At 34.5% G+C, this 16,034-nt stretch overlaps 1 protein-coding gene and 1 long non-coding RNA gene across 3 annotated transcripts in view; one reads left to right on the top strand and one right to left on the bottom strand.

Annotated features, from left to right (window-relative positions):
* LOC120358072 overlaps positions 1–16,034 on the top strand; it is a 72,230-nt gene that overhangs the window by 20,025 nt on the left and 36,171 nt on the right. The window lies entirely within an intron of this gene.
* LOC105193733 overlaps positions 4,150–16,034 on the bottom strand; it is a 181,435-nt gene continuing 169,550 nt past the window's right edge. For both annotated transcript variants that reach the window (XM_026137806.2, XM_011158299.3), the window contains exon 6: positions 4,150–9,367. In XM_026137806.2, coding sequence (XP_025993591.2) covers positions 8,145–9,367 — 1,223 coding nt within the window. In that variant the 3' untranslated portion in view covers positions 4,150–8,144. The remainder of the gene's footprint in view (positions 9,368–16,034) is intronic.

The following is a 16,034-nucleotide window of genomic DNA, read 5'->3' as shown; positions in this document are numbered from 1 at the left end:
CGTTTTGTGATTTGCACAAATTTACTTTACCATTTCAAAATATTTTACGATCTAATCGCGCGAATCAACAGTTATTTATGGTAGAGCACGTGCAGGCATAGTCGGTAAGACCGAGAGGAAATTATTCCAAAGTTCTCGAAATGTTGTCAGACGTAACATCGTGACTGTCGTAAATCTCACGAAAGAAATTTGCTTGCTTACGAAAACAACCCCGGAATAAAGTAAGCAGCCGCGGCCGAGGAGAGCCAAGGTAATGCGTAGCTAATGCGAATTCCGCGCGGTAAAGTTTTATTAAATTATATTCCACTCGGCGAATTCAAATTATCTCGGATACTGCGCCTGCGAAAGCATGCGTATATATCTGGCCGGGAGGGAGACATGTTTGTGTGTGCGTACGCCGGGGTAAATCATGGAAAGTGGACTACACAGGATTTTCCTTCCACATTTTTATTTTGCGTGCAACGTCGAGTATCGCTGGACGTACAGTATGGGATATATCGTGATATACCTCCATATAAAAGTGGATCGAGAAAAAAAAATAAAAATTTGTTACAAGTAAAACCATTACTTCGTAAAAAGCTTTTAGAAAAGCAAAACGTTTTTTAAAAACAATATATATGGAATGTTTTTAATATATCTTAAATAATATAATGCAACGTTTAAAAATCTTGATATCTTTTATTAATTAAATTGTGATGACATAATAAAATAAAACTTGGAGAAAAGTTTGCCCTTATCTTTGCTTGCATCACGCGTGATAATAGAATATACTGTCTGCTTTATTGCACAATTGCACACATTTCAATCTTTATACAAATATCGCACGCATTTTGTTGAAGTTTTCGTCGCCTTTTCCGTTTTTCCATTTTCTTTCCTCGCTTCAGTCCTCCTTTTATTTTCCCAAAGACTTCTCGCGTTCTATTGTCGAGATTGGCATTCTTGCGCACTTCACGAGAGAGAAAGAGAGAACAGCGCGAACCGACCCTTTCCATCAACCCTTCTCTCAACGGCGCGTTGCGATGGCGAGAATGCGAGATTGCGGCCGGTAAGGATGTGCATTTCCCCGCTTAAGTTTAAATTGTGTATTCGAGGAAACGCTTTGTCCAACTATTCGAACAACTTTTAATACGACCGCGGCTGCCCGCTTGCGAAGTATGATAATCAGTCGGCTTTTCCGCCCGCAGATGGAAGGATAGCGCCGAGAGAGGCAGATAATTCCCTGTCCGATCTCAACTTTCTTTCGGAACGTGCTCTTTAAGAGTGCAAGTATTATACTAATAAATGCATATGTAAATAAGCACTTTCTACAAGTTAATAAGTATACACAGTATACACAGTATGTTTGAAAAATAACAAGATTCATTTCTTTTAAATTTTTTATGTAATCTATCTATTACACTAGCGTTTTCAAGCTGCGTATCTATCAGATATCTATCCACTATAATTCGATTCGATTCGAACTATTCACACATTTCTAGTTCAAACTTAAAAAATTCGCTGACCCGTTATTAATAAAATTGTATTGAAAGATATATTTAAATACAATTGCAATAAAGCGCCGATTTTATTTTATCTCGATTTTTATCTGTTTTTACTTGAATCTGAATATCTATGTAAAAGATGGTAAAATAAATGTTAAAGCAAAATGATATAAAATGAGCAAAATGATTTTATATGTAATCAAGAAACTAATTGTCCGGACACATGAAATATTAGAAGCTTTTTTAATACTACGAACCAAAAGTATACTTTGGCTGAAAATGCATCATTGAGGTTTTCACTTCCATTCGAGTTTTCCCTTAAAAAAAAAATATGTATATATATATATTTCTAACAATAAATTTGTAATCAATAAGCTTCCATACCCTGCACAATTAAAAATTTATTTGGAAGGTATAGATTTATTTCAATGAAATAAACTTTTATTTAAATACAGCAAAATAAAATGTTATTCCTAGCAATATTAAACCAATTAATCTGACACAATCAAATCTTTTTGTAACTAACATATATCGAAGAAAACATCTTAAAGATCATTAATTCTTTAGACATGAAATCTAAAAAAAACATGTCTTAATGACATATTCAAAACATTTTACGTTTCGGTTTTGAACGTGTTGTTTAAGAAATCTTGTCTAGCTATCGAATCGACTCGTAACGTTTAATGGGATGAATTGTAAATTTAGCTGGATAAAATTAATATTTTTTAATAAAGCAAATAGCAGAGCAAAGTATTATTTATATTTCTATAATGCAAACTCCATCATGATAAGGCCAGTAAAACGTTGATATTGCCGTAACAACACCCACAATAATTTGTTTCCAAACACAATTGTTTATTATTCGACATATTGCGTGTTTTTGCATAATTACAAAAACATATTTTTATTATTCAATTTTAATATTTCTGTGTTTCCTTAAAACACAGTTTGTTCTTGCAGCTTTTAATAAAAATATTATTTTTATTGTGTGTGATTAATACTATAAAAACAGTTTATTCAAAAAACTCATGATTATTATAGATTCTTTGTAAAGTACACAGTATAAAACATAATAAAAATGGTGAATTGCTTTTTATAACTTTTGGAGATATTTCATTTTTTAATTTATAGAAGATATTTTGCCTAATAAATAGAATGATAAAATTGTAATTTATTTGTTTCGGAATAAAAAAATCTGTTTATTATTGAGCCCACGGTACGTTTATAATAAAGTAACTCGTATCATAAATAAATTATAATAAAATTCAGAGCTATATTAAATGAACAAAAGCGCATTTTCTAAATCTAAATTCAAATTCGAAATTAGCGAGCACAAAAATCCTTGTAACACAATTTTACTATTATCAAAAAAGAATTGGAGTTTCGTTCAACTAGATTTGCATTAATTGTATTTCGTCCCACCGCGCGTCGCGTCGTGTCGCGCGGCATCGGAGTGAAGTTGCCGCCGTCAGTCTCGAACGCTCCTGTTAGTTGAAGTAACGGCCATGGGGCGGATGGACAACGAGCGAGCGTGAGTCATGACGCGTTTAATAGTAAGTACGATCGCAATATCGTCGCATTTCGGCGCTTGCCAATCGCCCGGCGTTCGAGTTCATTGTACGCGTATCGGCCATCTATTTACATATGCATTTTGTGAGAGTCTCACGATATGCCGCGCAAGCGACGACCGTACGCAGTCGAATATCTTGCATCCCGTGAATCTATCGTACAATTTCTCCATTTCGACTCACACGTTCGCTCATGTCGTCGGTTTCCGCGTAACGTAATGCGAGATGTGTAACAGTCGTCCGGAAAGGTACCGCGCGTATTTCGTTCATTCTTGAAGATGCGAAAATTGCTCGGGAAAGCAGGTTAGAGCAACAGGTACGGTTGTCGCCGCGGCGCGGCGGGTGCGGCGTGAATTTAGCCGCGGCGAGTGCGGCGCTAATTTAACCGCGCGCAATTGTAGACGCCCCCTCGCCGTTTCCTAACCTTGCGAGAAAACGCGAGTGCGGAAAGTTGCGCGGTTTTACATCATCGTACTTCTCTCGCTTTCAAGTCGCCGTCTTGATGTGATTAAGCGCGCCTCGCGCACCGGGTGTGTCGCAATACGGAATGTCGTGTGTAATAAGTGCGCCGTGTTATCGCGAGTGCCGTCAAAGGATGAGGGAGAAGGAAGTTCGGGGAGGCATCGAGCGACAACGAAACGACGTGGAGTGAGTAACTTATTATATATTTAGTTTTTTTATTACGAATTTCCCCGAAACGGTCCCATGGTCGCATTCCGTTTTGTGTGACGTAATCTGTATATAAAACATTCGAGGTTATTTCGAGACGGTCAGGATTAGAAATGAAAATGAGTGCAAAAAATACTAGAAACTTTAAGTGAAAAGATTTGGTAAAAAAAAATGTTTAAATATATTTAAAACTTATTTTATTTGATTTGCACAACGCAAGAATATTTTTGCCTCGATTTGAAATTATAAATTTACAAAAGTATTAAATAATATCAAAATAATATATTACACAAATATTTAATAATAAATAAATTAACAATAGATTTTGACAATAAATATAAAGAAGAATAAATTTTATGTTTCTTTCCTTAGTTTTTTGGCAAAAATACAATTTTTTACCGGAAAAAAAGTAGTTTTTTTATTTGTGTGACTTAATTTTTTTTTTTTTCAAATTAAAAAATACTCGGTTTTTTCATTTCTAATTAGGATACATTTAACACTGGCTACATTTACATTTTGTCTCTCTTTTCCTCCTTTTCCCTTTGCGGCCATTACCTCAAATTATTTAGAACCCTGTTGTAAAAACTTAGGAGACCTGACTTGAGTTCATTTAAAATGTAAATGCAATATATATTTTCAACTTATACTCATTCGCGTGCATATTATAATACGTCATTTCCAAGTTACTAAATAACTCAACTTTTTTTTAAGTCGATATCGCGACAATTGAATTTATTCCGTAGTTTGAAATATCAACTTTAGAAAGTATGAAAGTATTTTTCCTCAAGTAACTTTTGTTTCAAAGCTATGAATTTTTAAACATAAGTATGAGAAAAGCCAGTATCGGTTTTGCGATAGTCCACGTCGGATCTTATGATAATACTTATGATAATTTTTAATTTTTGTGTAACTTTTGTTCGCAATCTCCAGTGAACCGTGCGCCACATATTCTTGAAATACAATAGTCAACTGAAATTAGATTGCGTAATGATACAAATTAGATTAACAACTAATTTAATAATAATATGAGAAGATCCTGGTTTAAATCTTTGCTGTAATATTATTTTTTGGAGTAAATTCTTGTTTTAAAATACTCATGAGCATCAGTGTTATTAAATTACTCGTCAATTTAATTTATGACGTTACGTTCGGCTTCAGTTAAGAACTGTGTTGCAAGACCGACGAATATGCGGAAGTCGGAGATTGTAAATTAAGTCATACATAAAAATTATTATTAGACATCTCATTCATCCCAAGATTTGCCCGCAGGCTACATGATCGGTCAAGACTGCATGACCGGCTATACATTTATTGGCTTGTTTCATATTTAAAAAATTCATAACTTTGAAACAAAAATTTCTGAGAGCTGAAAATTGTAAACAAGAAACGATTACTAATTGATCGAAACAACAATGTATAACAATCTGTATCTTTAAAATAGCGTGATAATTTATGAAGGTCAGAAGGTGATATGTCACCTGCAGTCGGACGCCGATCTTGCATTCGGAAGAAACTAGTCCGAAGTCGATTTAAGAGTCTTAATTGGGCGGACGTGGGACGACGATCTCGCAAATTAGTGTCGAGTGCAACCTGTTGCTGGGACGGGACGGGATTTGTCGTTCGGTTTTAAGCTATGACGATTGAGCTTACTGGGAAGAGAGAGAGAGATCACTCACCGTCTCGCGCTTTTTACTCCAATCATTCTTGCCGTCACGTAGCCGGTAACGAGGATCTCGTTAGTTGCTAACGAATTGTTTGGATACAATCGCGCGAAACCCCTAGAAACGTGCTCCTCGCATTCATTAACATTCGAATCAGGCCGCTTGGATTCCAAATGCTTTGATACCGCGGATTAAGTTGATTGGATCGCATTATATGTGCGGCTCTCTGAAAACGAGATTAACCACTGGTCCTGTGGAGAGAGAGAAAGAGAGAGAGAGAGAGAGAGAGAGAGAGAGAGAGAGGAAAGATTGCAATAATATCGTTCCGTAACGTACAGCGAATAGTTTTCGTTGGAAATTAATAAACGCAATTCACAATTGTTCGAAAGATAAGATTAAAGTCGTAAAAATGCATTAGCATCACTGAAAATTAAAGGATGAAATTTATTTCCAATGCGAAGATATAATTACGAACACGATAAAATTACAAATTATGATATTTAATTCCGTTTGATGTATAATCAATAATATAAAATTTGGATAATACCTCAATGAAGAATAAAAGTACAAATGCGCGAATAATATGTACACGTATAATATTAAATATTAACAATCTCTTTTAATGAGATTTAAAACGAAATAAATTAATTACAAAGAAGGATAATGAACGTTAAATTAATATATTAACTCAAATTTGCTAGATTTTATTTAGTTCTTATTTTTCATTTTTTTATTTTAATTTATTATTTTTTAATACAAGGTGTTCTGAATGTACATTTAATGTGCTCACTACAGCAATCGTCTTACGTGCTGACACATGGCACGCGAAGAAGATAAATAATGTATAACGAGTATATGTTTGCGCGAATTACTTTAAAACGAAATTTATACTTACAAAGAACATCTGTTGCTAAATACATAATATTAAAAGAAGAGAAAATGTTCAATTTAATTTTTATTCCGTATTGATTATCCTTTGATATTAATGTCGAGTTTAATTTTATTTGCTATTTATCGGTAATAGAATATCGAAAAATAAACTTTTTATTTTTTGACACTTGAATAAATTAAATGAGTGTGCAATTTCAAAAATGTTATTTTTTTCAAAATATCAACGATGTTAATTATGATATACTTAATCAGTATAAATATCAAATTAATAATGTAAACAATATATACACTGGCAAAATGAACAAAAAAAGTTTATTATTCTAAAATAATTATTTATTATTGTTTATCATTATAATAAAATTTTACGAAAATACATTTTTAATATAACAAAAATATTTCTGTGGGAGCTGAGTTATGAAAACAATCGGAAAACCATTTGCGACATTTTTGAGAAATGTTTTTCATGACATTTTTATATCAGAGAGGGTAATAAGTCTTATTTTCCCGAGGCTACTTCTCGAGAACCTAACAAGATCATTTCATGAGGCTTCCGGACTTTCAGTATAGTATAAGAGCTATCATTTCCTTGATATCGAACATCTCGGTGTATTCTCTTGACGACGAAGATACAAGCAAAAAGATAAAATCACAATTGGTTCGTACAGACAATTCTTCACAATATATCGCATTAATCAACCTATAGTTTATTTAAAAACTCATTACGTCGCATATAATACTCCCGATATATTAATAAATAGGTATATTTTATAAATGGAAATCAGCCATATATTTATTCATTATTGAAGAATATTTATGGAATAATAAATCATGAGAGACAAGATTGATCAGGGAAGCCAAATTCGTAAATTTAACAATATTGAAATTTAATAATATTGTCACTACGATAATATGTCAAAAGAGAAACAATTGATAAAACAAGCGGATAACTTGTTGATAGATAGACAAACATAAAAGACAGCTAGACAGATAGATGGACAGATTAAATACTATTTATTTGAACGCCGCACATTGGATCAATAAGAAATTGTACGAGCGCGTCGCGATCATATTTGCCCCACTTCTCTGGTTTTGCACGCTATCGATTACTAAGTCCTGACAATTGCTTGACCTTGATGTACTAGTAGCTCTTCTCGCGCAGCATCAATATAATTTGCGTAACTCTAACGTAGCCCATAAGATTCCGCTGATTGATTTTCAAGTAGTACAACTAATGCAATTGATCTTTATTGATAAAATTCCATCAATTCTATTCAAGCTTATTATTTATTTATTTACTTTTATTATTCAGTTATTGCATTCTCTTTTTTTCTATATTTTTGAATATTTCATATTCGAAACATAATTTTATTCTCATTCACTTTTTCAATACGGCAATAATAAGCAATTTATTATAGGAAAACAAATATATATTATATAAAAATATAATATCTATTTGTTTTCCCAACTAAATAAATTTTTATAATAGGATCTTAAAGTCTATTATAAATATTATTACATCACACTATTATATCACACTATTTTTAAAGAGGAAGCTAATTTATGAATTGCATAACATTTGCTTAAAATTTTAAGCAAATGATATCTTTCTTTCACATAGATATGTATCTTTGAACGTACTCTACTCGGAGTTCACTACGATTTAATAACTTACAATATTTCCCTGATAAAATACCTGGCACTACTACGATGTCTCAATCTTCCCGCGCACAATACGCGAAATGATGTCAACACAAATAATCTTTTATATTTTTGTAATATTATGCCCCCTTTTTCTTACATTTCGTCATTTAATATGGAATCTGTCTTCGTAACACATTTTCTTCACATCGAGAAGAAAATCTTCATGTGAGATACTATTGCAATCGTTGGTAAAGATTCTCCTGATAAAAATCCTCCACCGTGAACATTCCTTCCGCGTACGGGCTATGCGCCTTCGTCTTCACTAGATGAAAACCCCGATATCTCGTATTGACATCCTCGCCCATCAGCACCGCGGGATATCTGGGTGGGCAGAGACCCAAAAGATAAGCTACGAAACCGGAACAGGGCCAGCCCCAGAAACCGACTTTCGAGTTGATCGACTCGGCGAAGTACTCCGCTGCCCTGTGGTGATTGCATCCAAAGGGATTTCCGTGCTCCCAGCAACCAGGTTGATTAACGCCGCCGTTCATGTAAAAGTCGATATGACCGCTCGGTTCGATTTTGCCCTGAATGAAGGCGTTCGTGTGTAACACGTCGACGAACTCGGCGTCGCTCGCGTCGAGCTTCTCGTCTTTGTTGACGGTAATGAAAAGCGGCATCGCCGGATCGAGACCGGTGATCCTCGTGAGCTTGTACGGTCGTAGTACGTTGGCCGCGAAAGCTGGTACATGAGCGCCGAGACTGAAGCCAATCACGTGGATGTCCTTGGCACCGTAGTCCCTCAGACGGTCGACCAGCTGTGCCAGACAGTCGCCCACGTGAGGCACGTTGTGGACGGCCACGGGATAACACGGTGCTGTCGCCAAACGATGCCAGTCGAGTGCTATTAGATTGTAACTGCCCTTCTTTAAGTATTTATCCCTAATATTCACCAAGTAACTTAGCTGCATATCCGAATTGTAGCCGTGCACGATTATCTTCGTGGGTATCGCGGCCACGAAGTTGGTATCGGCTAGATTTGAGTTGGTGTCGTTCACAAATAATTGCTGTCCCTCCTCCGGGTTATGTTTGGTATAAAGAAAGAACATCACTTCTTCATCGGGGCAGGTTCGATTGTTCACCAGGCAGGGCCCCATGAAGAAATCCTTACCGTCCCGATTGTCTACGGGGTTGCTCGCGACAAACTCGCAGATTAATAGAAGAATTATGAAAATCCTCCAGGTTGGCGAACAACCAGCCTGGTCGGTGATCGTCATCTTAAATCCGTCGGAAGCTCCACCTTGACCGTGATATCGCACGAAGGTTCGTCTGCGAATGATTCCGGTCGACTGTCCGGTGGGCACTGATCGCTGCAACGACTGGTTGATCGTCGCTGGCGAAACTCCGCGATAGACGAACGGCACGTACTGAACGGGCCCCAACGAGCTCGGAATCCCTAAAGAGCACCGCCACACGCGGCGACGTTTTAACAGGAATGTTTTATCAGTCGCGGATCGATGCGCGTGCGCGGGGTGAGTCGCGAAAAGTAAACGCTGCGATTTTCAACAACATGGCTAAAAAGATAAAACGTTTTTTTTTTGTTTTTTTTTTCGAAGAACAAAAAATTTAGATTTTTTTTTTAGATAAAACGCAAACATGCATGAGAGTCACTTTTGAATTTTTATCTCGATACAAATAAATTTCAGCTTTTATCAGTTCAAAAGGGTGTCAAACACTTCTCGTTTATCTCTTTCATTTCATCAATATAGTGTACGGATGATAAATTGATAGAAAACAACACATATTTGTGTCAATTTTTCATAAAATATCAAAAAATATTGAAAGTAATTTTTTTAATTAAACAAAATGCAATTTTAACTTTATATAATAATGCTTACACAATGTTACGAAGGGTGCTTAATCGCGACCATCGATCTACATTGATGCGTTTAGGAAATTGAATCTTTATTTTGTAAAAAAAAATCACGATGTTCTTTTCACCACTCACCGCTCTATGCGCAAAACGATGCAACGTAGGTCGAACCGATGACGAACTGGAGCACGCTGCGCACTCGCAAGTGTCCAGCAAGTCAATCGCGATGTGCTTCGCGGCGCACATCGGTGTTAGCTGATTAAATGTCATTGATATCGCCCGACTGATACAACAGTATAGATAAAACGCGGCGATGTAATCAATGAAGTGATTGTGCGAAGGCGGCTGACGAGTAAGCGATTCAAGAAATGATTGCGGCAGTGGCAACGGATCGATAAAAGCTTGGGTGCACGATTGGCAGGAGAATTCACTATGTCGACGAATACAGGAGATGATGCAACGGCATGTGAACTCTAATAGCACTCGCTTCTTGTAGGACAAATTGGATATTTCCGAGATACGCGTGTTTCCTTAAACGTCGCTTAACAAAATTCTGCGCGTCGATGTATCAGCGTATACATGGAAAAAAAAACAATTTTTCTGACATACAAATCTGAAAATATGTTGGACCATTTAAAAAATGGCATTGGATGTTTAACTTGGTTGCTAGAATGTCAAAACTGCAGCATTTGCTTGGGCGTCTTACAGAATTATTTTCATGGCCCACATAATATTATTTTCTGATTTAGAAGCTAAATTTTTAAATGCTGCAGTAAAGTTAGTTTTTTTTCCGTAATAATATTAACTTGTACGTGGAGAAAATTTTCTCGCTGGTGGTGCAGTATAAATAAGTTTTTTTCCTAACCTGCATATCAGAGGAGAGAAAATTCAAACCAGAATAACGACTTAATTATGTGGTTCAACGATCGAATAATCAGCTCTATTAAATCTTTAATTACATTTAATTTCTTCATTACGAAATCAACTAGGCTTTAATTCGTGCACATCGATTTTGAAGCAACTAATTTGACTTTTGGAAGAAAAATGATTTTAAAAAAGTGATTGTAGAAACTTTTTATTTATTGGAGAAAACACGTTTTATTATCGTGATAATGTTTTAACGCTGAAAGAAAGTTCTTTTACTACTGGACGCGGTTCAAGCAATTAGAAGTTGATATCTTTGATTTACAGTATGGACACGATAACATGTGCCCTGCATCGCGTGACTAACACCAATGACATCGAAAGCTGCTTTGAATAATGCGCTAACTTCCTGTTACAGCTCGAGTCTCGTTTGCAATAATTATCCGCGATTGTACTACCAAATATCATCGAAGCTCGAAATAAGTGCAGTACCCTTAGCTGAAATAAAATATTGTCGATCGTACCGACACAAGCTCCCCGTGTATAAGAATCCCCGCATTTCGGAAGAGCTCGTGAAAGTGCTCGTTCCTTACTTCCGTTTAAAAGCGCGCGAGAAGGTGAAATTTTGTTCGAGTTGGCACGCAGCCTACAAACATATCAATAAACTTTCGCAACCGGCGAGGATGTGAATGTCAATCGTGACCAAAAACACTTTTACATTCGTTACCATTTATTACGTGTGACTAAAAGCTGTCCCAATTATGCCTGCCTGTATTCAACCTAAATTAACAGTATTATTGATCATCATTTATGTAAAATACTCCACGTCACTGCATGTACATACTTCATCATTTGACATTTACTATGGAAACAAATACATGCAAATACATATTATTATTATGATCGTAAAAATTAAAATAAAAGAAATCTGATCGAAGAAAAACAATTAAAAAATATATGTAAGAGGCCAAATGTCATTTAAAATTGAAACCAAAACATTAGAAGTAAGTTTATCACGTAGAGTATAATTCAATAGACTCACACATGCTTTAGATATTTTATTTAAATTAAAAATTCTAGTTTTCGGCAGTTTGTTTTTTTTTAGTCCAGTCAAGAGTCGAAATGAACTTGTTTGCATAAGTTACAAACTGAAAGGGAAGAAGAAAGAGAAGGACGAATGCTCTCATTCGTATTTCACGTACATAATCCTCGTATGCTCGAACAACTCGTAAAAATTCTCCAAATGTAGAGCCGTAGTTTCATTTCATACTGGAAAGTGTGCATCTATATATAGAGATGAAAGTATGCAATTCAACATGTTCTAAAAATGTGAATATTCTCTGGATGATAAGAGATATTCCATATTCAAGCTTATAAATCGAAAAACATTATTAAAATGAATAATTAGCTAGTTCACTTCATTCTCGTACAACATGATTGTAAGAGAATAAGGCGTGAATAATAAATTTTCATTATCAAACATAAAATGTTTATACATCGGAATAATTTGTAATTACAGATTATTACGCTATTACAATTTATATGAAAGCAATTAATAATTAAAATTATCGTATCGCATCACGATTGCGTCATGGAATAGAAACATCTATAAATGCATGACAATAATAATAATAGTAATTGATACAATATAAAACATTGCAATTTCGTCGAAATAAGAGTTTTAATATTGTCAGCGATATATTTATTTTTGCACAGAGATTTCAATTTTCACCATACATTGCTTAATTACGGTTAAAATTGCAATTACCGTAGATCTCCAGTTAATCGTGTTATACACTGAAATTTCAAAGAAAATCGATACTGAGTACGGACTACCTCAATTTGTGGTGCCCAGCCTATCAGGCAATCATACTGTAATCTCCATTTTAAAAGTGGAATCCGTGTTACATAGGCGAACGATGAAATCAATAGCGTAAGCGGAAATACCTAAATTAGCTTATACGGCTTATATATTAGCGATCGAATTTGGTGCGTCCCAAAGTACACGTACTCGAAATAGATGTTATCGCATATAGCTGCATTAATTGCCGCGAGTGCGGCTTCATCACTGAATGAATTAATTTCACTAGTTTGTGTGCGAATACAAAATGTCATTTTGTATTTATATATGCGAATTATTATATTTCGACGTTCATTAATTCGCAGTTAAAAATTTAATGACTCTCCGCTGTCTATGATTGTTTATTTTTCTCTCCGCGTTTTATCATTTCGAATTTTAAGTATAATTTATTAATGATCGCGCAATCGCGCTGGGTTTTGTTTCACGTTTCAAGTGTATTCAATTACGAACTCCGTTTTGCAACTATTTATTATTAAAATCTAGGTAAACGAGTTGCAGAACAGCGAAGGTAGCGTATTTTTCTATTTTCCCAGGCGGTCGGAGCATTGTCGACGGGGTTGTCGAGTTCCTTTTTTGAACCAAAGCCAAAGCCTCAATGATGTATCTTTTGCCTCCACTTATTCTATATTCTCCTCTGTATTCCCGAGATAATAGAATATCGTAACAAGAATACACGTATAAAACTTTTTTAGTTAAGGTATGAAAGATATCGACATTTATTATGTAAGGGACAGACACGATATATTATAAAATAGATATCAATCTGTTCTTTTATTGCATTGTACTTTCTTCAAAAAAAATTTTTAGAATACAATATAATTTATTCTCCGAAAGAAATTATGTTATTTTTTGACAGCAAATTATTTTACTCTCTTGACAATATCTTACCCCCTTTTTTTTAAATGTAAATGCAAAATGATTTTATTGTTGATGTTTGGTTTTGTAAGAATTATTCCGGATATAATTAATTATTACAATGAGAAATTTGTCTTTTCCAAAAAAATTTGCTATTGCAAAATATCAATTGAAATTATTTAAGCGTTGAGCTACATTCCCCGGAAATTTTATTTGAAAGCGTATGATTTTTTGCTGCATGAAGCACATACGCGTCGAAATTTTGCGATAAATTTTTAGCGAAGCCTGGCTCACTTTACAATAGTACAGTTGGACATTTACTCCAATTTATAATACAAAACTTGCTATATTGCTTCGATTCATTGCTATTTTCACTGAATTCAGATGTGTCGACTTCGAATATAATTGCGATTCGTAATTGTCTTTACACTAATTCCACAATATAGAATCATATAGTCCAAATACTCTGAATACCTCTGCTTTTCGAGATGCACAAGACGTGTCAGCAGAGATGTCGCGAGTTTTAATCGGATTACAGTACATGAATTTTGGTTTAATCAAATTTACTTCTATATTTAAAATTAATTTTTATCTCTGTTACACTCTACAAAATCATTTGATTTTTATTCCCGGACGGTTTTTGGTGAAAGCATGATTGGCACTGGCTCGAGTAAATATCGGTCGAACGAAATTCGACAAAACGGCAGTAGGTGAGATTGCATGCCGCATCGATGTACAAATATCTGCATGGATGGCGGTGGAACGCGCATGATGCCGTACAAACTGACACAACCGCAAAATGCGAACTCGCGGAGCGAGCATATTCAACAAAAATCGTCATGTAAAACTGTATATGTCGTGAAAAGGACATCTTTTACAACTCGCGTAGACTTTATATTCGATCACAAAATCATTATATCTATTAAAAAACATATGAAAATGAGTAGCAAAAAGCAAAAATAATAGAAAAATATTTCACTTATTTTAATTCGATTTTCTTAATATTGAAAACTAATGAAATGTTTTTTTCCTATTTTATGTATTTTACAATTTTTTATTTCAATGAAAAACGTACAGACTGTGACATATGAAAGAGGTTTGATAACGTATCTCAAAGAAAAATGCAGCGCAGAAAAAGCTCAGTCGAAGATTAAAAAACATCTTAATTCCTGTCGCGAATAATTCAGATAGAAAGTGAAAGAGAGAGAGAGAAAGCACAAAAATTATAGAATATTTACAATAATAGTTTCTAATGCGGCAAACATTGAAATACATAATTATGAATTAACAGTCTTTTCATTAAACTTATCGTGCACATGCGTGCGGCTTATTGCGGTGTTACCATATTCGAAATACGCTATTGCAAAAAGTTCCTGTTACGCGCGGCGCTAATAAATCTTGGAATACGCAAGCGACGGTGTTATCACGCCGACGCGCTCCATTAAATTCAGGGCGACGACGTAGCAGCAATCTCCTTCCCTCACACAGATTTGCCCATATCCTATTTTTAGAATTTCGATGTAAACTAGAATTTTGACTATTTCCTAAAGAAGTTTTGATACTTTTTTAAAAAGATTCTGGCAGTTAAATGTACAAAGAGCGACGATTTGAAAATATTCATGTTTTTATGTGAAAATTAAGATTTTATGTAAATCAAGATTGAAATTACATATTTTTCGATACAATTTTCGAAAAAAAACATTAGACCTGAAAACAATTTTTAACTGTAGATACTACGTGAAAAATTTCTATCCAAAATATGGAAAATTATCAATAAAATCTTTTATTTTCATTTTTATTCGTAATTTGATTCCAATCAGAGTATTGATTCACGAAAAAGCAGAAAAAAATACTGATTACAAAAATCTTTTCGAGATTATAGAACGATGCAATGATCTATCAAGCAAACTGATGATCTAAATTTTGATTATTTTAATATAATAAAAAACATAAATTCGAGCAATTTTAGCTACTCATTTTTAAAGTTATTGGATTTTCTCTTCGTCGTACTTCAAACTCGCGTTAATTTAACTCCTCGCTTCGCGTGACACTTGGCGCGAGTCGCGACCGCGCCTCTTGACATTGTACTCCGTTGAAGCCAAATAACGATAGTTTTTTTACAATATATTAAATTATTCTCACTCTCTTTTATTTATAATAAAAGCGAATTTTTTAATATTTTTACACGATATGATTCGTTAAACGGCACATTTATTACAAGTTTTACTTCTTAAGCAGATCTAATTACTTTTAAAACATAATTAATTTTTAATAAACAAGAACGATTTTAATCGAATTATTCGACTAACAATAAAATTATTTAAAAAAATTCTAAAATATGTAATACTTGCCATATCTATAAAAATTAAATTTAACGAAGGAAAATTACTTTATTATACTTGTAGCATGATAGATGTTTTTCTATAAAATACCTTCTTCAATTTAATTTAGATCATAGATTGGGCACGTGCTGCAAAAGACCAATCATTATTTGTACAAAGCCAGATTTACGTCGAGCAAGAAGCGCAAATAGATGCGAATGAACAACTCGCTTCAATGAATACGAATGGCGCCGCCAGTATTACTCAATGAAGCAGTTGTTCACTCGCGTTCGTTCTCGCTCGTTTCTTTTCGACTAGATTTTGCTTAACACGCACATTGTGACATCAT

This window comes from Solenopsis invicta, chromosome 6 (assembly GCF_016802725.1).
Source record: "Solenopsis invicta isolate M01_SB chromosome 6, UNIL_Sinv_3.0, whole genome shotgun sequence".
NCBI classification, from domain to species: domain Eukaryota; kingdom Metazoa; phylum Arthropoda; class Insecta; order Hymenoptera; family Formicidae; genus Solenopsis; species Solenopsis invicta.
Note: the sequence above shows the minus strand (reverse complement) of the source record. Positions and strands in the feature narration are given on the sequence as shown.